Consider the following 25,115-nt stretch of genomic DNA (forward strand, 5'->3'; position numbering starts at 1 on the left):
GGTTTTGAGGTCTCAAATTATCTTGGGGGAGTTAGCAGAAAACAGCGATTCTACAGCTACTATGTACTTACCTGGTTAACAAGGGAGAACCCGTTTCTTCTCCACATCCCTGCGTGCACTTGGGCACACAGGACTAGGCATCGCAGAGGATGTTCTATTAACATCGGTGGGCTAAGTTCACTCTGCGTTAAGAAAATGCAATGTTTTGATATATACAAAGACAAGAAAACAGGACTGAAATGGAGGGTGATATTTGTGATCATTAAAATACTTTAGCAATACAAAAAGAGAACCAAATCCAACACACATCTTATAAAGGTCTGAGGAGCCTATTCACACTTCCCCCAATTGCTGTTAAGCAGCCTCACATTCTGCCTTTGCTCTACAAGGGTTTTTATCTGTTCTTGAAGACAGCAAATTTCATATTTTAAAACATCAACACTATGACTTTAGTAACATCACCCTTGGCTTTCTTTCATTCAAAGGTGGTTGCAAAAGACAGAAAGAGTTCTTCTCCCAGTTACATTTTCTTCTCTTTCAAATTCCCTTGTTCTTTTTAACTTCCCCTTCAAGAAACAATTTATCAATAAGGGCATGCAGGAAGCAAGAAACAGCTGGGGAAAAAAAATCAGCACCTAGGCTAAATAGAAAAATCACATCCTGCCAGCAGCTCCTAAAGACAATTCTGACTAAAAAAAGAAGGTAGTACTGAAGAACAAAAACCAAACCATTAACCAAGGTCTTAAGTTCTTTAAGAGAGCAATATTAATTGCTTACTCTCCTGTCATAAACATCTAGATGCTGATCTTCTAAGAGGTAATTTTATCTACTAAAGATAGTCTCTCTGAACAGAACTCTTAGCAAAAGGTATTTTGTTTTATTTAATAATATCCTAAACTTACGTGACCAATTTCACCTTCAGTATTAATTATATTTAATGAATATGCTACATTTAATTACATACCAGGGGTAGCAGCTCTGGAAACTTATATGCCACTTCAGTTTTACTCAGCAAAACATGCAAGCCTACATAAATACATGAAACAAATACATACATAATATTACACACAGTCATTTACATATTCAAAGAGGACAAAAAAGTCATCTAATTTACTATCAGACCATTTTCTAGACACAGCTACAAGTCAGCAGATTTATCACCCTGGAGCTACAGAGCTATTTCCTGGGAAACACGTTACAATGTATACATTTTAGGACAATTAAAGTTTTCCCATTGTATTTGTATAAACTTGTGTTGCAAGGGAGATTTTTGCCATTCTTTTGATTCTGTCACATACCCTCATCGAAAAGAGTCCTTGGTCTATCAGGACAAATTATCAACAACAGATACCTCATCCTTATTATCAGTCTTTAGATATTTATGAAACACCCCAGAACTATAACGAGGCCCCTAAAAAGGGTCTACTGGTTTCTTTGTTTTACAGTTACTAGAGCTCTGTTTGAATTTCAAACTTATTTGACCATGAACTGCGCAGTATTTTACCCAAGAATCATCTTTTTTACTTCATTACCTGTGAATTTATTTTTATCATATGACACTGATTCTGTAAATTAAAATTTATCAGCCTTTTTTCAACACAACTTGAACAAGAGAAGCACAACACATGGAGAAAGACACTTGATTTTCTGGTGACAAGTCTGTATGATATATCTGCTCTCTAAGAATGCTGATTAGCCTATTCAATCTGACAGCTAAGGAGGTTTCAAAAAAGTCAGCTACAGTCCATGTTTTGCTGCATTTCTCATGCATCACTCAAGTGGCAAAAGCAGCAGCATTTGTTTACAACACACACCCCACTCACATATCCAGAGGCATAAGACAACCCCCTCCCAGATCTAAAACTAACTTCTCCAGTGTTTGGGAACATGTTACCTAAAGGCTATCAAACACCTAGAAAACGGTCACACTACATACTGTTCAGGCATTGAACAACTGTTGTGTGGCTCCTTACGTACACGCAAATCACATTGATACAACACTTAATTTCCCAAAATATTTTTTAAACTAGTTCATACCTGCAAGCAAACGAGAAACTGGGAGATGAATGCTAACTTTTTCCTGAGAAACACAGTATCTGATGGTCTCAACTGAATGTCCACACATACTGAGAACAATAGGCTGTTCTCCATCAGTAAAACCACTATGACACTGCATCAACACAGTCAGGCATTTCTTGTAAGCTTCAATTAACACTTTTTCCTGAAAGAAAGAGATCATGAAAAAATAATTACAGAGCTCTGGAAAATAACACAACCAAAAAAAAAAAAAAGTCTGATGGGTTTGGCCTTTTTACCTTTATTAATAGTCCTGCAAAAATTAAATAAGGAATCCAACAAAAGGAGTTGAATAAAGGGGAGGCACAGATTGCAAAACTCATTAGAAAAAACACTCACTAGTTTGGGGGTGTTTTTTGGTAACTGATATTAAGGGAACTTTGAGGAATTATCATGCTAGAATAGTAAAACCTGCACATTAACTGACACATTAAAGCCAGCCAGCTTGACTCTTCAAATACTTTAGGATCACGTGTTCCACAGCCATATTTTACCATACTGAAGTTCTGTACTCCTAAAACTTGAAACAGTTATGGAGCAGACACCTGACATAATTGGGCAGCCTCTGGTAGATTCAGGGCCTACTCCTCTGTACCCTCTTCTCTGAAACTATAACCTGATAGCACTGTGACGATCACGACTTTCAGACATGTGACATTAACTCCTCTGTGATACTTTTAAAAAGGCTTAACCACATTCTTAAAAATTTGTCAATTCAAACCATAAAAGATGTGTTGAAATACAGAAAAGATTTGCACTTGCTCAGAGAAGATAATCTTGGCTTATGGTGCAGTTAGGTTTTTAGCTCAATTGTTATGCACATTAAATGTTATGGGGTTTTCCACCTTGAAGTATTCACATGGAAAAACAATTCAGAAGGAACTTACATCTAATGCACACCAGTCCTGCATCATTGAAATAACAAGTGTTAATTTCATTTGCAATGTAAATGCTGCTTCCCACTCTGGTTCCATTTCGATGTGTTGTCCTACTTGTCGAGTTATTGGATCCATACCCTAGAACAAAGAGAATTACTGCTTCAATTTATCACTGAAATATGCCAACAAGATTAACATGAGGGTGAGACAGTGGTTACCTGCCCTTACAAAGATACTGTTCTCACAGTGGGGAAAAGAAAGCTTGGAACTGTCTGTAAAGGAATTAAGCACATCTAAGTAATAAGAAAATGAAGCAGGAGCTGGAAGAAAAGAATACTGGGACAAGAAAGGGTTTGGATAGGAGTGCTATTTATTATTGACATCTGAATAGATTTCAGTGTTTAAGCAGTAGAACGAGGTTTGCACACATACATTATCTGACATAAACATTCTGCTCTTTGAATGCATTACCTAGGGATGTACTACTAAACACAGTTAAGTACCAACTAAACACAAGTACTGCAGTACCTAATCAGCTCTTGGTGCAAGAATTAATAACCCCAGCATGATCTGAGGATTACAATATATTCAAGAGACCAACACAAACAGCTAACAATAGCTAATGGTGAGAAAGATAGGCTACCAAAGTACTGAAGAACGAGAGGGATTTTAATTTATACCTTACTGACCATCACAGAATCACAGAATTGTAGGGGTTGGAAGGGACCACAAGAGATCATCGGGTCCAACCCAATTATCATGCAGATAATTTGCTCTCATAAAAGCTGCACTGCTTTTAAAATACTCCTCTTAAGGTAACATAGCTCATGAAAAGGCTGGGGGGGTGGAAAAAGAACACAGTGAAGAGGTCCATATGTCAGGAAGTAAATATTCCTCAATATGAGGAGCAACTCTGCTGACACTTTAGTAACTGGTGCTCTCATGTTGAGGGAAAGTTGGTTAAGATGGACCAGATCTCAGTCATACAAATTAACTGTATCTTGTCTGCTTCTGAACTGCAAAACACCAAAAACTATAATTATTTTTTAATTGCTCTTCCTTTTTACAGCTCCCTACAACAAGCTGAATAAAAAAAAAAAAACCCATCAGGTGAGATGTTTCAGGAAAACATGACTCCAAATGCTATGCTGCACTGAAGTTACAAAATGAAGAGTATGTAAAACGTCCTCCATTTTTGTATCACAATAGCTAACTTCCTGATTTCATTTCACAGAATTTTGTAACTCACAGATTTACATACCTGCATACATTTAAGCAACTCTAAGAAGGCATCAAATCCCTCTAGGAACTTGTGCCTCAAGTCATCTGACCACTCAGTTGGCTTACTTATCAGCACATACCTGCATGCATTAGAAAAAGGCGATAGTTAGTTTTACTTTCCTCCCCAATTGATCAAATCAGCACATAGTTAATATACTTACTTGAGATCCAAAATAAGGCTCTGAACACGCCTGAATTTGAAAGCCTGCAGAGCAGTGTAACGTTCAAACTGAAACCTGCCTTGGATGTCACGGTGCCTTAAGTGGTCCATGAAAGTTTTGATGATAGTGGTCATGAGATTTTCTTCCGTTATTAACATTCGAGCCTATGCCAAAGTACATTGAAATTTGCTGTAACTAACATAGACAGCTAAGAAAGGTTTCATATTGCATCACAAAGTTTATAAAAATACACGAATTTTAATCCGAAATGGGTACATCAAAATGAAAACAGAAAAAATCCTCCAAACATTCACAGAAGAAAAAAGTAAACTAGCCAGAAATTATCCTAGTCCAGATCTTACTCTTCAGATCCCTTCTGTACATAATTTTGGCTATGGTTAGGATCCTGCTAACCTATATAATTATGATGCAAGATATATGTTATTATGCACCTTATAATTAACTTGTGCCTCCCTTTAAGTATGTGTTGTGCCCTCTCATGTAATTTAACTATAAACCCTTCAGGGGAGTGACTGCAATTCTGCCTTCTGTCTACAAACTGCCAAGCACTGTGGTGAAGAGCCCATCTTCAAAACTGCTAAGGCAGTGTGGAGTGAATTTCCACATGGAAATTACGCCAAATGACTCCTCTCAAGGGCTACAAATCAACAGGCACTACAAAGTCCAACACCCAAACCAACCTAACCCAACCCCAAAACAGAGTAGACAGCACTGAGAAGCTACTGCCATCTCCTACTTGTAAGCTGTTGCAGAACTCCCCCATCCTGTTGGTTCTCCCAGGTAAATGGGATGAGTCCTGCAGTTCTTGGATCCCATGAGAATCTTATGTGGCTGGTAGGTTCAAGAAGATCGGCTACTCTGATCTATCTCAACAGCACTGTGGTTTCTGCCCAGAGCTTCTGGGTTCTACAGTTGTTAGTGATACTCCAAAACACAGTTTCTAAAATGCTACTGCAGGGTGCGGGATGGGGGGGTGATGGGGGAAAAGAAAAACCTAATAGTTAACATTTCCCCAAAAAATAATCTCCATCAACACAACCAACCACTCCCATCTTCCCTCAAACCAAACATCCTCATTTACTTCAGAGTTTAAACTCTTAAATTGCTAAGATTAATTTGAAAATGTTATTGGGGAGCAGTGAGGTGCTTTTACATTAAACTTACTCATTCAGTTAAGAATGAATCCAAATGGCTCTAAATATACTAAAAAAAATTGTCATGTCTATTCTACACTTCTAAAAAGTTAAAACAGTTTTATTTTTTGCTGGTTTTTGAAATAGAAAACATGTAAAAGGGACACTGCAACTAGTTTCTTCTATAGAAATGTTTAAAATTCCTTTAGAAAGAAGTGTTAATACACATATCCCCATCTGCCAAAGGGAAAAAATACCTCAATTTGAATAGTACTGGCTGGTTAAATCTAACTGCAAATCTAAATACTGACAACATTCTTAGAACAGACAATATTAATTTAAGTGTGAGATAGTGGTTACAGAATCAAAATTAAGCAGAAACACAATATTGCCCTGAACCATGGAAACAAAATCCTGAGGTCCTGTTGAATTTCCATAACACCCCGTCCTAACAAACTGAAAAATAACTTTGCTTAGTATCATAACTGCCATGCTAACTGAGCTCTAAAATTCAATAGTAAGTTGATTAAATTTGGAAGGATTCAGAAGCATTCACTTTTTAAACAATTCTAGCTATGAAAAGCAGACTTATTTGTACAGCTCCAAAGTTTAATTTGTCTATAACGTAACACAAGTGAAGATAAACTTATTTTGAGACTAGAGCCAAAAAATAAAACCAAACCCCAAACAAACCAAAACCAAACTACCAAACAAAAAGACATTTCCCAAACAAGCATAAGATGGTGAAAAAACAGCAGAGTTAGTAAGCTGCAAGAAGTAACAGTGCCTGAAGCGCCATAACAAAAATTAACGGGAAACCTGAAAGAAGGCATTGCTCCAGTCTGGAAGTGCCAAAGGAAGTAGGGAGTATCATGAGACAATTCTTGCCTGTGCTTGTTGATTGGAAAAATTAAAGTGGATCATTTATAAAACTGCCCAGAATGGTATGCTCTGAATCTGTGATATGCAAACCTTAATGTAGTTTTCCACAAACAGAAACTGTGGCTCAGTATGATGATGAGGAATAAACTGTGTTGTGTGTCTCTCTAAATAAGCATTTATGTGCCTTTCAAAAAAAAAAAAAAAACAAGAAAAATGTAAAAAGGAAAACGAAAAATACCCAGCCCACTCTGGGAAGTCAGACTCAAACTATGCAATGCTGAATGCTTTAACTTTTAAACCCATAGCAACGTATGTAAACAGCCTGCCTGCTGTGCAGCAGCAGTGCCATGCATTTCCACAGTCATATCAAATGAAATCTGCAGTCTTGATTCAAGAACCTCGAGTTGCTTTTATCAAATAAAGATTTCCTTTTTTTGGTCTTTTAGTACTTACAAGAGAAGGCACTGTGAATATCTGTATCGAGAGGTCAGCAATTGAGAACTCTCTGTCGTGGTCATCTTTCATAAAATCACTCTGCAATCGCTCATAGTTCTATTAAGAAGGAGGCAAAAAAAGGCAAGGAGTGCCAACTATCAGTTTTTAAAAGAAAGACAGGCACTACTCACCAGAGTAGGTACAGTGAAGAGTTGGACAGACAGAGCAGCCACCGATACTGCCCGTTCGTGATCATCCTCCATATAATCTCTCTGCAACTGCCGGTAATTCTAAACAACAAGGGGAAATTCACCTCTAATCCACACTGACCTGTTTTTTTAAATTTAAATGTCTGGTCTGGGAAACTTTAATGCCATGATAAAGGGAAAAGTAGCTCTTAGATTATTACAGACATATTTTGTACAAAGAACACAACAACTTAATCTGCTCACGTGAGATCTACTCACTCATTTGCACAATGAAGTGTAATGTTTTATTTTCTGTTTGTCTTCAGCAGAGTGAGCAGAGTTTCACAGGGCTTATTTAAAGTATTTCAAATACTAGTTACTGCAGAAATACTCATCAGCATAACTGAATTTCAGCACTATTTCCAAGCAGTGCTGTAACAGCTTACACCTCAACAATGAGAGGTGATTAGCTCTTAAGAAGTGATAGCCTGCACAGTTGACGGTGAAGACAAAGACATCTGAACTGCTTTAGCTCTGGGGAGCCTGGAAAGCCCATTTCCTTCCCAGGAGAGGAGATGCCATTATAACTAATATTTTGAAGACAGAAATAAGGTAGTCAGCATTTCATTTCAAGCTTTCATTTCTGAAAACAATTCTGTGTAGCAGATCATCTGAAGCACTGTATGCTAACTAAACTCTCTTTGCTAGACAGCTTAAGCATTTAATGGTTCTTTGTGAGAAAGATACTTACTCTCGCAAAGCGTATAGCGAAAAGTTTCTTGTATTTCAAATCCATAAGTAGACTGCTCATGAATAACTGGTGATACACATTTCTAGCTCCTGTCAAGAAAAATGAATGAAACGTTGCACATCACTGTTTTCTATCAACTTATTGTGGAAAAATTTAAGAGAAGTAAGCTTTTACAGAATGAGGTAAATGTGCAGAAGCTGCTTTGATTAAGCCTGTCAGGTGGTAAGGAAGAGTAGAATACACAAAACAAAATTCTTCAAGTGGCAGTATTTATTACTCCTGCATAAGGTAACACTGAGCTGTGGAATGGGAACATAAACTTTCAAATATAAGGCAAGCCAGTCAAGCAAGAATGGAACTCTATTCCTCCTCAGGATAAACAGAGGGTTTGGATGGCCCAGGAAAAAAAAAAAAAAGGAGAAAAAAAGGTGTAGGCTATTATGAGAAGTCCTGGGAACTGCAATAAATTGTTAGTTATGAAGAACTCCGCAAAATAATCAACTTAGCTGTCTCTGAATTTCTAGCCTGTCTGAGCAGCACCCCAGAGAATATTAGCAATATAAACAAACATAAAGTGTATGCAGTTTGGAAATACAGGCACATATGTACCATTTCTTTTGTGAGTCACTTAAGTCAAAAACCATCATGTTATTTTTCCTCATGCAGAGTAACTATGGAAAAAATTAAAAAATAGAGAAATACTGATGTTGAAATAGAAATGGAAAAGTTACTCCTCGATTAGAAGAAAGATGTTATCCTAACAAAGCCTGCATTAAAAATGTTATAGTGTCCACAGAAGTATTACCTTTCAGATCACAAAATGTGAATAGTCAAAAAAAACCAACCAAAGCTCTGAGTGCCAGGAATTCATTCACACAAGATAAAAGTATTGGATAAATTCTAAAATAATGACTTTCTCCGTATTACATCCACTTTCTACTTTTCTTCTTATTTCACTGCTGGTCCAAAAAGTTTCCAAGAGAGTGGACAAAGAGATGTTAATAACCTCTAAGATATCTGTACCTCAGAAATGAAGAACAACAAAAGACACTGGGGGGGAGAGTAGTAATCTTCAAAATACTAGAATCATGTTTAAATAAGGACAGATACATTACATCATTTTCTACCTTCTCTGTGCTTCTTTCTTACCCTCAGCCCCACGTGCCCTTTCAGGATATCAAATCAGATACAGAATACATGATGGAAAAGAAATTAGTTATCTTCACTTCCTCAAAATTACAGCTTTCTAGCTGATCCCATTATATCAGACTTGTAAATGTTTAAGGGCTGTAAAATAATGGAATCATAGTTTTCACTGCATGTTCTCAGAATGCTTAAGAAAACCTCACGAACACAAACACAAGTCAAAGCAGAAACCCTCTGCCCTTTTCCCTAAAGAAAGGCATTTTCGTAGATATGACACACATGCTGAGATCCTATAAAGCAGAAAAACCCCAAGCCATGGTTTGCTCAATTTCCCTTAACTATCACTGTCATTTGCCTATTCAAGACAGGATTCATTTCTGTCCAACATTGAAAAATTAGATGTAAAATCAACCCCATCTCCAAATGGTCTCCTCCTATTCATGTCTTCAATCTATTTGGAATGCATCTCAAAGAGACAGATTACCACAAATCAGGAAATTTAATCTAAGTAAAAAATATCAAACATTAGCAGATCTGGTGAAAACAGTTATGTGTAGCATTGTGTAACTAACCTTTCCAGAGTTTAGAATCATACAGCATCAGCTTATCCACAAGAGAAGAATTTTCACCATCTGGCCCCTCCTGTAAACCAACTTGACACAGTATTCGACGAAGGCCATCTTAATGAAGAAAAATTATGTAAGTTAGTTATAGATTAAACACATCCTTGTGTATTATTCCAACATACTGGAATTCTCCTAAGACATAGAAGTCATACAACCCTCTTATGCTTGACAACTGAGTAACACTGCTCATGTTTTCCTGACAGAAACACACATATTTCATACCTTGAAAGTTTCACACTAGCCTTAGGGAACATTAAGAACCTTGCAAAAATTGCCAAACAATGATTTATTTCAAAGTTGTAACATCAAAAAGTGCTGCTGGCTTAATAATATATGGAATAATTAGACAGCAGGCCAGCTTTTTAAGTTACATTTTTCCTGTTTAGAGTCCAACCAAAAGGAAACATAATTTATATATGAAATGACTCATATGCTCATGACTTTTGTTTACACTTAGTAGCTGCTATCATTTTAAAGCTTCTCTACTTTCTTTTTTTCTAATGGGAAGCAGTAATAATTATTATTATATGAATAAGCTATTATATGCTTGCAGACACGCCTGTACCTGCAACAGAATACAACACAGACACGCTCACATTAACGATGTTCAACCTAGGTTTGCACTGTAGGTAATGCATATTCACTAACATGACTTCCATGTGTTAGACCTTACTTCTGCATGCTGCTTTGCTATTTCAGCTTCTCAGGTAGAGCTGGCAGCAGCTTAGTGCCATGTATACTGTACCACATGCAGCATGGTGCATGTCTATTCAGTTCATGAACCCCACAGCAGTTTGGGAGGGGAGGTGGGGGGTGGTGGGAAGGATGTGCCTTGCAGAGTTCTAATAGAACTACTTTATGAAGGGTAACAAATTAACAGAAACTGCTTCATTGTTCAACAAGGTGTAAAGAGATGCTTATTCCTGAAGTACCGACACTTGCTGGAAAGGACACGGCAGTGACCAAGTTCCACAGTAAGGTTTTTCCCTATATTCATTGAGAAGAGCTTGACACTCATTTCAGAGCAACCAGCCAACCTGACTTGGCAGCATAGCAGAAGACCCTTTCACCTGCCAGTCTTCCTTCGGTCACAGACATTTAAGTGTAACCAGCTAAGAGGTGCAATTCTGTCACCCCAATTACATACAAACAATCACAGGCTGCTTAAAAGATGAAGCAGAATCTAGGTGCTTGGGGAGGGATGTTAAAAAGCTAAGGGAAACCAACTTCTTCAAAAAGTGCGTGTCACAAAACCAGGCGCCAGAGTACCCTGCAGGGCTGCACCCCACGGAGTGTCAGGGACAAAACGTACACATCCTGCTTACCACCAGTCACTCTTTCTGCCCTTCTGATTCATAAAGGACACCGCATTTAGCGAAGAGAACTCCACAGAATTTCAGAGCCAGCACACACAAACTCAACACTTTTTCATCTGTATTTAGACACTCCATTAACATACTGAAGGTACTTTTCTGTAGCTGTAATTTAGTGCTGAAAATTAGTGACTTCGGTACATGGTGCAAATGACATGGCGCAAAACTTGGTCAAAGAATATGAGACAGACAGTCTCTGCCTACGTGCTACAATGAAAGGAAAAATGTATTGTGGAGTTAATAGGTATTAATAGAGAGGCACGAAGAGATTTATTTCTTCAACTATTTGCCAGTGCTGTTGGCAACCTGCTACCACAACTTTTCAAAAATTCAATTTACGTATCTTTAAATAGTAACTTATGCAAACAAACGATTTATTTCAAAGAGACATGAGAGATCCTGTGCCTGAAATCTTGGCCAGTTTTTCCACTATCAGTAAATGTCATCCAGAGGGACCTCAACAGGTTGGAGAAGTTGGCCCACGTGAACCTCATGAGGTTCAACAAAGCTAAGTGCAGAACAATCCCCACTATCCATACAGGTTATGAGATGTCCTTAAAAGCAGCCCTGAGGAAAAGGACTTGGGAGTACTCATGGATGAGAAGCTGGACATAAGCTGATGTGCATCTGCAGCCCAGAAGGCCAAGTGCATCCTGGGCTGTATTGCAAGTGTGGCCAGCAGATTGAGCGAGCTGATTCTGCCCCTCTACTCTGCCCTGGTGAGACCTCACCTGGAGTGATGTGTCCAGCTTTGGAGCCCTCAACACAAGAAGGACACGGAGCTGTTGGAGCAGCTCACCATCCAGAGGAGGGCCACAAAAATGATCAAAGAGCTGGAGTACCTCTCCTATGAAGACAGGCTGATAGAGTTGGGCTTGTTCAGCCTGCAGAAGAGAAGGCTCTGGGGGGACCTTATAATGTCCTTCCAATACCTGAAAGGTGCCTTTAAGAAAGCTGAGGAAGAACTGTTCATGAGGGCATGTTGCAATAGAATGAGGGGTAATGGTTTTAAACTAGAAAAGGGGAGACTTAGGTTGGATATTGGGAAAAAGTTCTTCAATTGAGGTTGGTAGATCACTGGAACAGGTTACCCAGAGAGGTAGTGGAGGCCCCATTCCTGGAGATATTCAAGGTCAGGCTTGATGGGGCTCTGAGCAACCTGATCTAGTGAAAATGCCCTTGCTTACTGCAGGGGGGTTGAACAAGATGATCTTTAAAGGTTCCTTCCAATCTAACACATTCTGTGATTCTAATAAAACATACAAAAGAAATCACACACCCAGACAGAACATATGTGCAGTATTACAGCTGAATGTGCTTTGCTAGTAATTCTTAGCACTCAGGCATAGAACACAAAGTACACTGGTGACAGTATCTACATTTCTATGTATCAGCAGCTTGACACATTTTCTTTTTATCTCCTCTCATGCTCCACATCTTCACAACCTTATGATTCATCAGGACAAAGAAGGAACCAAGAGCCAAAACAAACAAAGCCTTCCCATAAAAAATGATACTGCGCATCTTGTTTCCTTTGAAGAAACCTCCTTCTAAATATCTGATTAATACTATGATGGCTTCTATACTTGCCCCAAAACCTCCAGACATCCTTGCATTTTCTCTGTTCTATTTAGCAAAAAAAAACCTGAAGCAACTGCTTTCATCATCATTCATCAAATTACTCCTGAATAATTTCATTTTATCTAATCAGACAGGTTATTTTCAGCTTACTGAAGTCATTTAAAAAGAACTAGGGATTGCAAAATAGCTTGTTGGCATACAGTATCTGACACATTTTCTCAGCCTCCTGTCAACAGCAACAGAACAGAAAACAGCATCACGAAAACTATGTAAGACTGGCAACACTTTCATAGGATCACAGGCTGCTTTGGGTTGGAAGGGACCTCAGAGACCATTTAGTTCCAAACCACCCTGCCCATGGGCAGGGACACGCTCCACTAGCCCAGGCTGCCCAAAGTCCCATCCAACCTGGCCTTGAACACTGCCAGGAAGGGGGGCAGCCACAGCTTCTCTGGGCAGCCTGTGCCAGGGCCTCACTACCCTCACAGGGAAGAATGTCTTCTTTATATCTCATCTAAATCTACCCTCTTTTAGTTTAAATCCATTGCCCTTTTTCCTACCACTGCACTCCCAGCTGTCCTGCAGGTTCCCTTTCCGGTGTTGAAAGTCTGGAAGGTCTCCCTGAAGCCTTCTCTTCCGCAGGCTGAACAAGCCCAGCTCTCTCAGCCTGTCCTCAAAGGACAGGTTCACCAGCCCTCTGATAATCTTCATGGCCTCCTCTGGACTTGCTCCAACAGCTCCACATCATTCTTGTACTGGGGACCCCAGAACTACAAAAAGTAGTCCAGGTAGGGTGCTTCATATGGAAGTTACAACTCAAAACAGCACTTCAAGAGACAAAACAGAATCAAGTCTCACAAGTTATTAATAGCTTTTCCATATATACTGCAGATCTGAAACAAGCAGACAGCACTGCTTCAGAAATTCAGCTTGCCTCAAAATATTCTCTAATTTATCTCTAAAACATTCAAGTTTGCCCACCTGAATATCCAATAACACTTCCAAGCCAAGTGAGAAGCTTCAAACCAAAGCTCTGATGGGCAACAATCGATGAATGCATAACTTGTACTTTCAGTGGTTTTGTCTGACGACTGGTGTTTCTCTTAAAAAGAAAAGGAAAAAGCAAATAATGCACATTTAAGTGAGGACTAGCATTATTTCTTTACAGAAACACATCATTCCCATGAATAATTTCAGTAATTTACACTATTAATACATATTCTAATTGGTAACACCTACATAGGGGAGAAATAAACCCAAAAAAAAGAGTCTGAACTTTGTTTACCCTATTAATATTTGAAGGACCTTATTATGCAATATCAACATATTTAGGCCAATCCATTTTCCAGTCTTGGCCTCTTATCAGTGTACACACTGATCTGCTGCAGGTTACTGATAAGCAGTCGCACACACAACCTAAGACAGCCACGCACGTTTGCTCCTCACAACACGATACGCACAGCAGCCCACCAAGGAAACAAACTGATTGTCCCTGGACTATTTTCAAGAATACAAATTAAACAGTTTCAGTATTTCTCCTCATCTCTGCATTAGTAACTGTAATAGCTAGACATTACACCTAACAGCCATTTGCTCTTTGACTGCATAGCCTGCAAGTTAAAAATATTGCACAACTTTATCTTTTAAGATATGCTAATCTTTTCAAAATACCTTAAATAGTTTAAGGCCAGTAACTCTAGTTGCAGCATTTGTTTTTCAGTGGTGGCAGTATTATAGATAAACTATTTATTTCATGTGATTAAGTACTGCACTGCAGCAGTTAAAGGAGAATTAAATAGAAAACATTACCACATTCTCACATGAAAGAATCCTGTAATATATAGACATCATAAATACTTATATACATCTAAATGCACACAGGCAAAATGAAACTACAAATACACTTTCAAACTTGGATTCAATCAGGATCAATTTCCATAGCTGTGGCTGTGAAAGAGGCAAACATCTTCATAGTACAAGAGAAAATTTAAAATACAGTTTCATTTCACCAGCCTGAACTAACATGCAATTCTAAAAAGACTACATCTGAAGTTCCTGATCAAACTGTTTTCTGAAGGGAAAAGTTGTCTGGGAACTTGTTTTAGGAAGTTATTTTAGATGCAAGGCAGACAACAGCAGAGAAAACAAAACCAGAAAATAAAGCTGTATGTTGATACCTCTACTGGAACATAAGCAGGTAAAAAAGTAGCTAATGTTACTCACCACTATTACTGATTTGGCTTGGTCGCAGTACTGGAAGTCTCCGTATCGAACAGACCTGCGGCCCTTGAAATTTGTGAAGAAGTAACATTACCACCAGCTTCTACACAAGCAGCTCAAATGCCGCCTTTCACGTGAGTATCAAAGATACAGCACAATATCACAACAACAGATTAGTGATAACAGTGAACTAGATTTTGATTTTTGTGTTAAGTAATTCAAAGTGGGTCTACTTCCTGTTCCATTGACCTTCATGAAGCACTTCAATAACCCAAACCAACACTTTCATTGCCATTTGAAAGAGACGTAGCCCACTCCAACACCAATCCTCACAAAAAAAAGGCACAACCCAACAAAGCAACATAAAAGGGGACTCATTTTCACAGCAACTACTTACAAGCTCACAGCAAAACCATCAAGATGCAGTTGTCCCTACAAAACGTCCCTGTCTTAAAACATGCACACAAACCAGAACACAAAGACAGCTGGCAGAATGCTTCTGAGACAGAGATACTAGTTAAAATTATATGCAGCATGCACAGCACTCCTGAACTCATTGTTCTTCCTAAATGCCGTATGACATGCTTTACTTCTTCCTGTCATTATCACCTGACAGTTATGAAGAAAATTAAATTACAAGAGCCCCACAAGTAGTTCTGTGAGCAATGAACAAAAGCAGTCAATGATGCATTTTATCTCTCACAGCTGCCTGGTGTTACACTGAGAAGTATTTCCCCCCACTTGGAGCACATATAGGGGCTATTTCAATGTCAGCTCCCTGGTATACAGTAAGGGATGAGCTAAAGCTGCTGCCCGCCCATCCTTGAGAGAGGAAAGACAGACACCCTATCTACACTCACAAGACTTACTGGAACACAGTTTACACTGAAAATATATATTGAATATTAGGTCTGGTTTGGACATTTAAGACATTTTAAGGTTGCTCGACAGAGCTCAATCACATTAACCACACTCTTTGGGAAAACAAACTGTAGTGTGGTCATATAAATAAACATTAGGGTAAGTATAACAAAAAGTCCCAACAATTAGTTTACTTACATCTCTATCTACTGTTGTTGCAAAACCAATCGCTTCCTTCTGCGTGCAGTTGACAGCCTTCTGAAGAGTATAAATAACTTGTTCATAGGTATGGACTTCATCGTTAAACAGCATGCAGTAGTAGGTGTCACTCTTCTCTCTTCAAAACAAGGATTGAATTTGTGTAATTTGAAGTAATGTAATTAAAAAAAAACCAAAACCAAACAACAACAGGTTTAACAACATTTTCCACCCAGCAGACAACCCAAGCCTGAGCTTCCTTTGCTATATCAGAACATGTATCAACAATTTATCTGAAAAGGACTGACCACTGCTAACTTTTACAGGAACGTGCATCTTTTCTACAGAATTAAATCCAAAATGAACAAAATCGCAAGAAAATACTTAAATATCAATATTATTTTTGACCATTTGTTGATTATGAATTGGTAGCTTTCTTCTAAGGAAGCCACATTTCTATCCAGCTCAGCTGTGCTAAATATATTTCCCCATAGCTTCTTCGGAGATTTCACCAGTCTTGGCATTATTTGCCAGACCTTTTTCCCTAATACTGCATAAAGGTATAACAGAGAACAAAACTTGACAGTCTCCTAAAAACTCCAACCTCCACAACCCCCAAAACCACAACTTAAGCTTACACAGATTCAGTTCACTCTTTTGATTCCCAGCATTTGCACAGGATTCTTACCCACACCAACACAAAGTGCAAGTTACTAACAAGATGTGACAAATTAATTCACAGTAACTATGATGCTACAGTACACTTAAAATTTTCAGTAATGCTTTAGGATTTGTAACAAATGGATCACCAAAAAGTATAAAATACTTGCGCTATCAGAATTTCAGTAACTCGTATCATAAGAACTTAACCCACCGCTTGTTTTAGGGTATTTTACCAATACTCCCTTTTCAAAATTAGGAAAAGTGTCATAGATGTTTTTTACCATTGCAATGCAGAGATTGGCTGTATAATAACAATAGTTTAAAAATGAGAAAACATAAGTATTAAAATTATTCTAGTCTATTGTCTATAAATAATCCTGACGGTTTTACAAAAGGCAGAAAATGTACTTAAAAGCAGAATTTGCATTTTCTATTGTAAAAATCTGCAAACCTTTAAAAGGCAGAAGACAAATACTACACTTACATCATTTCTAGGCCAGGCAATTCATTTTCCTTCTCCCAGGTTAATATATCTACTGCATATTTAAATGCGATGGCAAAAATATTATAAGCTCTTGCTACCATATCTTCTGGTAAGTGCACAAGAGGATCCTGGAAAACAAAAACAAATAAAAATTGAACAACCAAATGACATTTAAAACAGAAGTTGTCAAATTCTGTCTTTGCCATTAATTATGCAAGCATTGTTATTTCTGTCTTTCATTAAATGACTTGACATTTGTAAGGAACAGCGCCAATAATTGTACTGGTTTATTTTTCCAGTTCTTCACTGACAATCACCAAAGCAGTAACCTAACATTCAATACCTAAACGTTAACTTGCCTCTGATCACCCAACTCACACGCATACCTCTCCCTTTTCACTTTCATTGTTCCCACCTATATACACCTTCTATGTTAGGTCTTCTGAAGAACTTTTAACCTCAGATGTATTAGAAAATGCTTTTTCCATGATGCCTTCAAAAAGTTCATTTGAAGTGACTACATCTTTTGTCCCACTTAATACCAGCAAACTGCTGGTTACAAACAACTACATGTCTACTGCCTTGTTTGATACGTAGCACGTGCTTCCACACAGAAGTCTTACCTGTGCAACTTTATACAACACTGGTATCATGATTTATGATACACATTTCCTACATGTGACTGTACATAAACACTTACATGTAACTAGGTATTTTATACTGATCTCCCCGTGTCTCAGTCTTATTTACAGACAGCTGTTACCCTTGTGTAACACGTGGACCATGCACCCACTTGTGCCTACTCTCCAGGGTACCCTCCAGTGGACATCTGCAGCAGCCACTATAAACTCATCCTCCTCTCTCTGCCAGAGCAGAATGTAATGGTAAATGGACATTTGAAGGGTCAAGGGGAGATGACTAAATGAGGAGAGGGAGGAAGAGGAGCACTGTTTCAGTCTGCAAATAAACTATTTTCTGGAGCAGTAAATGTCATTTCCTTCCACTCCATTTAAAGAGTGCAAACAGAAATTATGAAAAAGTTCTTCTCCAAAAGGTTTCTTCTAGTACTACAAATTTTTGATGTTTATAACAACTAATCTGTCTTCCACAAAGCCCAAAAGGGAACACTGCATGCCCTGCAGGTCACTTGGACATATACTGTACACTGGGTCACTGACTCAATTCATCATTTGGTATTTTGAAGTATGCTTAATTGTTAACCAATTAAAATACTTAACAGTACCCCAACCTCTGCTTTAGTATTACCTAATACCAAAGTCTGTGTTTCACTAGAGTTTATGTTGAATACAATTGACCACAATAATCTTTACAGAACTTAAATCTGCAGTATCTACAGGATGCCACTGACAGACAGCAATTCACCAGTACTAGTAAAGTTTATCCATGCACACCTCCCAAGATTCTTTGGGAATATCTGGAAGCTTTAGAGGAGCATTAATGACTACTAGTTTTTCTTTTTTTGCTTCATTTAAAACTTATCTAGGCTGAAGAGAACTATCAGTCACCAACACCTTAAGTAACAATGCTGCCTCCATTCCCAGCACTTCCAACAACAACATCAGGGCAAGGCAAAAAACAAGCCCCAATAATGCTCAGCAAATGATCCCTTGGTCTACCTTGAATACAGCTTTGCAGAAGAGATCTCAATTCCCATCAGTCATAGGGAATAAACACAAAGCCTGCTCAATACCTTAATTTTTCACACTCCTGCTATGAGTCTCTTTGAACACAGAAGTAGCAATCCACTCAAGACTTCAGAATAAGTTTTCTAAAGTTGCTGACTAATGTACACTGACATACAAATCAAGCAGTGAGTCCATGCAGCAGTGTTGGAGTGATAGTGTTGAGACAGCCAGAACAAATTTTAGAAGGACCACTTTCACTGCAAACACAATTACAGTTGCCACACTTAAACTGTCAGACCAGAAAAACTACTACAGAAATTTGCCCTACATTCTCCCATAATTTCTCACAGAAACTCTATTACATAACAACAGATCTAAGTGGCTAGACCAGAAGCCCAACCAGCCACTCTTCTTCCTGAGATACAGTAACAGACGCTAAGGGAAGAGCGTAAGTACAGAATGCTCCTCTCATCCCCAGTAACTTGGCACTTAGAATAAGATGGTATCTGCATTTTTAAATGGCCACTGATAGTTTTTCCCCCTCCACAAACATGTTAAGCTTCCTTTTGAACATATCTAAACTTTTAACAACAATGGCATCTGTAACAGTCCAACAGCTGGAATTTATGCTGGTCATGGTTTAACCCAGCAGGCAGTTAGAACACCCACCCAGCCATTCACTCACTCCCCTCTGTGTAGGATGGGGGAAGAGAACTGAAAAGGAAAAAAAAAGGTAGAACTTGTACATTAAGATAAAGGCAGTTTAATAGGACAGAAAAGGAAGATAAATATAACAATAATAGAATATACAAAACAAGTGATGCACAGCACAGTCACTCAGTAACCAAAGCCAATACTCAGCTAGTTCTTGAGCCAGACTGCCTCCTGGCCCACCCATAGTTATATACTAAGCAAGACATCATAGAGTACAAACTACCCCTTTGGCCAGTTTGGGTCAGCTGTCCTGGCTGTGTCCCCTCACAACTTCTTCAGCACACCCTTCCCTTGCCTTTTCATTGGCAGGGCAGTCTGAGAAGCTGAAAAGACCCTAACTGCTTGGCAACAACTTAAAACATGAATGTTACCAACATTATTCTGATCCTAGATCTCAAATACAGCCTACACCAGCTGCTAGAAAGACAATTAACTCTGAGCTGAAACCAGGACAATAGTGTAAGAAGTAGCATGCCTTATTGCATTTATTATGTCCAAGCTGTTATGCTATGAGACATGGTGAAGATAGGTTCTCTATTTACCTTCTCCATACCAAACAAGCAGCTTTTCTAGACCTCTACCTTATCTCTCCATTACAGCTTTCCTGTAGCAGCAAGCTATTTTGATTTAAAAATGTGCACTTTGGTAAGAATCAGAACACATGCTGTACACACAGCTTCATTTTGCTTCTTCATGTACATGATTACATACAGATTACATGGCAGACTCCCTTCACCTTTCATAATAAAACAAAACACCAAAGAACTAAAGCTGCAGAGGTGACTCAGAACATACAAAATACAGCCTTCTAGTTGAAAACGTCTAACTTTAGGAGTTACTTAGAATGATGAGACATTAATTCTGTTCAACAGCATGGTTCATGTATTACTATTAGATCTCCTCCCATCTCACATGCATGGCATACAAGGCCAAAGTTAACCTCATATGAGTGATTTACATATATACACACACAGTTAGCCACGTTTTGAAACTCAACACTCAACTGTTATTACCTCTTCTTCTTCAGTCTCTGAAGTGTTAAGTTCATGCTTTTGACAGTAAGGACCTTCTTTCCAAGCTTCTGTATCTCCACAGTCACAGAAACCTCCCCCACCTGATGTTGTCATCTAAAATTAGTTGAAACAAAACCAGTTCATGTGACTATACATATACATACTTGCATATTAAGAAATGAGTAGTCACAGCTGACCTACAAAAGCACAATCACAACACCCAATAGCTTTAACCAGTACCCTGTTAAAATAGCCCAGTGAAACCATGTCTGCTTCTATGACAGCTGAAATCTTATCTATTTCATCAGCCTGCATATGCCAGAAGGAAGAAAACCCACACCCAAACAAAAAAACAACTTCAAACCACCCCATTCTGCCCCACCTGAAGGCTGTAGATTTTTATTCTGATTTACGTTTGTTCTGAATCTGTTACTTGCAGGGCTATCTATACTATCTCAGAGTCAGGATTTTTGATCTCAACAAAGCTAAATCACTTCCCATAGTGCTACTACACAATGAGAAAAAGACATGCTGTTTACAGTAACAAGAGTTTACACCCCAAAGCTTACAAACTGTTCACATAACTCTTCGTAAGCACAGAAAAAAGTATCTGAAAGCTGTAATGATATATTTACACTGTTCTACTAAAACTGATTGTCAAGTTAGGACCACCTCAAATTACTGAGTCTAATTTTTTTTTGAACCACAACTATTAACTGATTCACAGAAGAATTCTTCTTTCGCAGATTTCTGGCATACAGGCACATTCTGTACATACAGGTACATCCCACAGTATCAACAAAATTAGATGCACGTTTGGAAGGATATTTGCTTACAGCTTTGGACATCATGTAGACTTGTTAATTCACTAACTGAAAACCTACATAGAAAAAGCATGCCACTACCAGCAAATAAAATTGGTTTCTTAGAAAGGTTTTTCAGTACACTTTAAACACAGTCAAACATCAAGGTCAAAGCAGGTCAAAACCAACTCTAATGCTGCAAACATACACATACAAAATTATTAATCACTACATCATATATTCCAGCAGCATTACTCACTCTGTATCGATGTTCCCTATGAATACTTCCAAGAAAACACTCCATGCATAATACACAAGTTGGGTCAACTGCACAGTCTCTGAAAATGTCAAAAACGACAGGAAAGGGAAAAAAAAGCAGCATTAAACAAATGGGTTTGGCTTTAATTAAACATTTTATAACAGGTAATTTTCAAATATCACAAATTTGAAAGTTCTGACTAATTGCAAACATTAGCAATTCTTTATTCTGAAAGAGCAAAGGGACAGCTTCCAAGGAGGGGGAAAAAAAACAGAGGAAAAAAATAAATCTGAAGAGGCTTTAAAATATTGTCTGGATAGCATGTGTACTTAGGCAATATAGCCATTCCTCACAGTGGGCGAGACAAATATATAAGCAAGTGAACAGAACACAGTACAGACAGGCAAACAGTATAAACCCCAGAAAGTTCTCTCCAGTACAGAGTACAAGCATTAACAATCTCCAGAGATGTTTCTCTCCCTGAACACTGGAACAAAAGATAGCATGCAACAGATTAGATCAAACCTCTGCTTCTAAATTTAGCACGACAAGCTCACTGAAGAGGTCCAAGAACAGAGTTTCCTCAATCAGGAGATCAGAGACCATAATCAGGTCCTGCCTACAAACACTGCTGTTAGACATAAACAATTTTTCTAGCAAAAGGGACTAAATGGACAACACAATTCTGCATTACATTTAACCACCTCCCTGAGAAGCATTGCAAATACAGGAACCTATGTAATGGAACTGACTTCAAGGCACCTTGAGATTAAGGAAGTCATGTTTTGCAACCTAAGTATATTTACCAAGAGGACGAGTGTGTCTTATGGTCACTATTTAAACAAGAATCAAGAGAAACAAGTTGCTTTGTTCAAAAGAAAACACCAGAGATCCTATGAAATGTTATTATCAAACATTCTCTTAATTTAATTTCAATAAATAAATTGAGGTAATCATAAAAAGATAATCAGGCAACTATGGCTTACTATGCATAAAATACCATTTTCACATCTGTCTTCCCTAGAGAAGCCATTAAAGGGGATACAGTCAAAACAAAATTAAACGAAGCTGTTCTGTTTTAAAATAATTTATGCTTATGGCATTTATTTTTAATAAAAAAAATTAAAATCCTTACTGCAACAATGTACCTACAACATTAATTCCGGGTAGATTAGCTCTACAATATTTGGTATCAATTCTTTAGAGCCCTAAACTTGTGGCAATATACTTAGTCAGTACTATTTGCCAAGCGATTTCTTCAACAAGTAAGGGTGCTTATACCTGAAGCACTGGCAGACCTGTAACCTTTACAACTGGACAGAAAAACAAGTCCTTTTAATGTATTTCACTGACCCAGAAAACAATTTTTTTCTGTATCCCACAAAAATGTCATCTCTTACATTTTTGTAAGAGATTAATGATTTTGTAAATCATTAACACACAAGAGGAAATGTTAACAGTTTTAAATCCAGGTCCAGTACCTAATCAAAAGATCAGACTCTGTCTTAGCAGCAGCAACAGTAAAAATATTCTGTATACATTGCTAACCCTGGCTTGAGCAAAAGTTTGGATAAGACATCCTTTCTAACCTTAATGTTATGATTATATGGCCGTATTTAAATTTTCCTAATTGAAATGAAGACCTTGAGTACAAACCATACCTTCACTCATTCTCTAATTTCTACACCAATTGGCTGCATTACTGTTTTCATCCTAACTAACAGTATTCTCAAGGATACACTTCACATACTGAGTTGTTGGTCTTCAAAAAGCTATTGTTAAGAAGAAATTAACACAGGTCCCACAGTTTTCCTTAATCTGGGTGAAGAGCATTGGATCACCAAGTGTTCAACAGTGCTAGAAAGCACAGAAAACAAGAAGAATCTGCGACAGAGGGTACAAACTCAATTTAAACTACAGATGGTTCAGGAAAGAAAAGATAATGGATACCGAACCAGTAAATAACACACTGGCATGAGTATTTTTAAAGTACTTGGAATTGGTTGGTAACTTCCGCTCTTGTTTCAAGTAAAATGGTGGTTTTAGAGATCTAGAGATGCAGGTAAGGAAGGAACAAGAAGCTGGCATGCCTGCTTTAGCATCCAATAGATTTGTTTAACAAGTAATGGAAAGAAGTCTGAAATACAGGATCAACACTGACAGCTGGTATGGAACTCCTGAATTACACACACATTGACCTGCCTGCCTAGTTCTGATAAGTGACCTTAAATGTCCCTGACAACTCACCCCAACCTCTTAAAGTTTGCATTTCTTCTGCCCAGAAAACACTCTACATTACACTTAGTATTTTTCCACTAACAAACCTGTAGTGTGTTAATTTTCCCTTGGTCCCACCTGTCACGAAACACTTCAAAGTTACTTCAAATTTACATTCAGTATACAGTATGCTCTTGTTGAAAAATACTTCACAATGCTAAGTTGCAATACCTGCAAGAATAGGTAGGCTCTCCCACTTTAAAAACGCGGCCACAGAGGTGGGAAGGTTTGTTCGCTTGCTCAAGCTTTGGAAAACCAAACGCAGGATCTTCGCCACAAAGATACCACTCCATTGCTCCCAGCAAAACGTGTTGTGCCAGCATGTCTTCTCTCTGTGGGGCAGGGTTAGGACCCCTGCAGTAAATTTTTGGTACATAATAGGCCAGATGCTGGTATACTTCTTTCTGAAGGTCATTTGCTTGCAGCCATTTCTATTAAAAGGAAGAACATGAATTGTTCATTAATAAAAACATCAAACATAGTTGTATCCATCAAAATTACTGTATTTATAAATGAGAAATCTAAAATGGCATTACAAAGAAGGAAGTTAAGTGTTAAATCCAGATGACTGCAGAAGACACGCACTAGGAAAGAAATCACTTGTTTCCCTGATCACACATTTTATCCTTTTGACATACAAAATTCTCAGAGGTGGCAAGATAAAAAGTATAAGGAGAATGACAAACACAGCATTAGGTAACAGCCCCCCTCTGATTTAATTTCAACAAATTACCTATGAAAGTGAGTGGGTTTTAGTTTCTCCTACCACCAAAATAACTTGTCTGAATGACTATTTCAAGTGTGATGTTTGCTTAGTCAATCAATTGTAAAAAAAAAGTTGACAGATCTTAAAAGCCAAGCTACTGTACCTGCTACAAGCCACTGAAAAACTCACAGCTCATTCTAGCTCCCACACACACACACACATACACACAGAGAGTAAAAACATCCTCTAAGACAACATTTGGTTTATTTTCGCCTTGTGGACTACAATTTTATAATGGTTTAAAGTGTAAATTAAGTCTGCAAGGTTTTTATAATAAACAAATGTGAGCAAGCACATACTGCAAGTGTGCACTGATTAAATCCTGTGTTACATAAACAGCCTTAGTATGCCATTTCTCATTGTAAATATGACAACCAGATACCCCCTAGCAACTTCAGAAAAAGAAATCAGAATCAACGTAAAACTGTACATGAAAAGCAAGACTTAATTATACCAAAACAAATGGTTTTGGTAATCAAATGTTACAGCCTGATTTACTGCAAATTATTTATGGCTTACTCTAAAGAACTTATGTTTGAGACAGTACAGTTGTAGTAAGTTCTCCAGTGTACAATCAGCAAAGCATTTGTGCCATTTAATAATGGCTGCATTCTTTAGTATTTTTAACATATTATAGTATGCTTATTTATTAGACTATGTTTACGAAAGCAAAATTAAT

The 25,115-nt window shown here is 38.0% G+C and overlaps 1 protein-coding gene across 3 annotated transcripts in view; it reads right to left on the reverse strand.

The window, feature by feature from the left end:
* The window catches only part of UBR2 (ubiquitin protein ligase E3 component n-recognin 2), a 55,985-nt gene that overhangs the window by 27,724 nt on the left and 3,146 nt on the right, over positions 1 to 25,115 (reverse strand). For 2 of the 3 annotated variants that reach the window (XM_084261887.1, XM_084261885.1), the window contains exons 2-17: positions 23,842 to 24,101; positions 21,394 to 21,472; positions 20,332 to 20,445; positions 16,959 to 17,086; positions 15,812 to 15,950; positions 14,756 to 14,818; positions 13,514 to 13,634; positions 9,525 to 9,632; positions 7,807 to 7,895; positions 6,886 to 6,984; positions 4,397 to 4,560; positions 4,216 to 4,315; positions 2,964 to 3,092; positions 2,038 to 2,221; positions 965 to 1,026; positions 72 to 182 (exon numbers count right to left, since the gene is read on the reverse strand). In XM_084261887.1, coding sequence (XP_084118013.1) covers positions 72 to 182; positions 965 to 1,026; positions 2,038 to 2,221; positions 2,964 to 3,092; positions 4,216 to 4,315; positions 4,397 to 4,560; positions 6,886 to 6,984; positions 7,807 to 7,895; positions 9,525 to 9,632; positions 13,514 to 13,634; positions 14,756 to 14,818; positions 15,812 to 15,950; positions 16,959 to 17,086; positions 20,332 to 20,445; positions 21,394 to 21,472; positions 23,842 to 24,101 — 1,950 coding nt within the window. Of the gene's footprint in view, positions 1 to 71; positions 183 to 964; positions 1,027 to 2,037; positions 2,222 to 2,963; positions 3,093 to 4,215; positions 4,316 to 4,396; positions 4,561 to 6,885; positions 6,985 to 7,058; positions 7,158 to 7,806; positions 7,896 to 9,524; positions 9,633 to 13,513; positions 13,635 to 14,755; positions 14,819 to 15,811; positions 15,951 to 16,958; positions 17,087 to 20,331; positions 20,446 to 21,393; positions 21,473 to 23,841; positions 24,102 to 25,115 lie in introns of all 3 variants that reach the window. The other variant, XM_084261886.1, reaches the window with a different exon arrangement.

This window comes from Gallinula chloropus, assembly GCF_964237585.1.
Source record: "Gallinula chloropus genome assembly, chromosome: 3".
Taxonomy (NCBI): Eukaryota; Metazoa; Chordata; class Aves; order Gruiformes; family Rallidae; genus Gallinula; species Gallinula chloropus.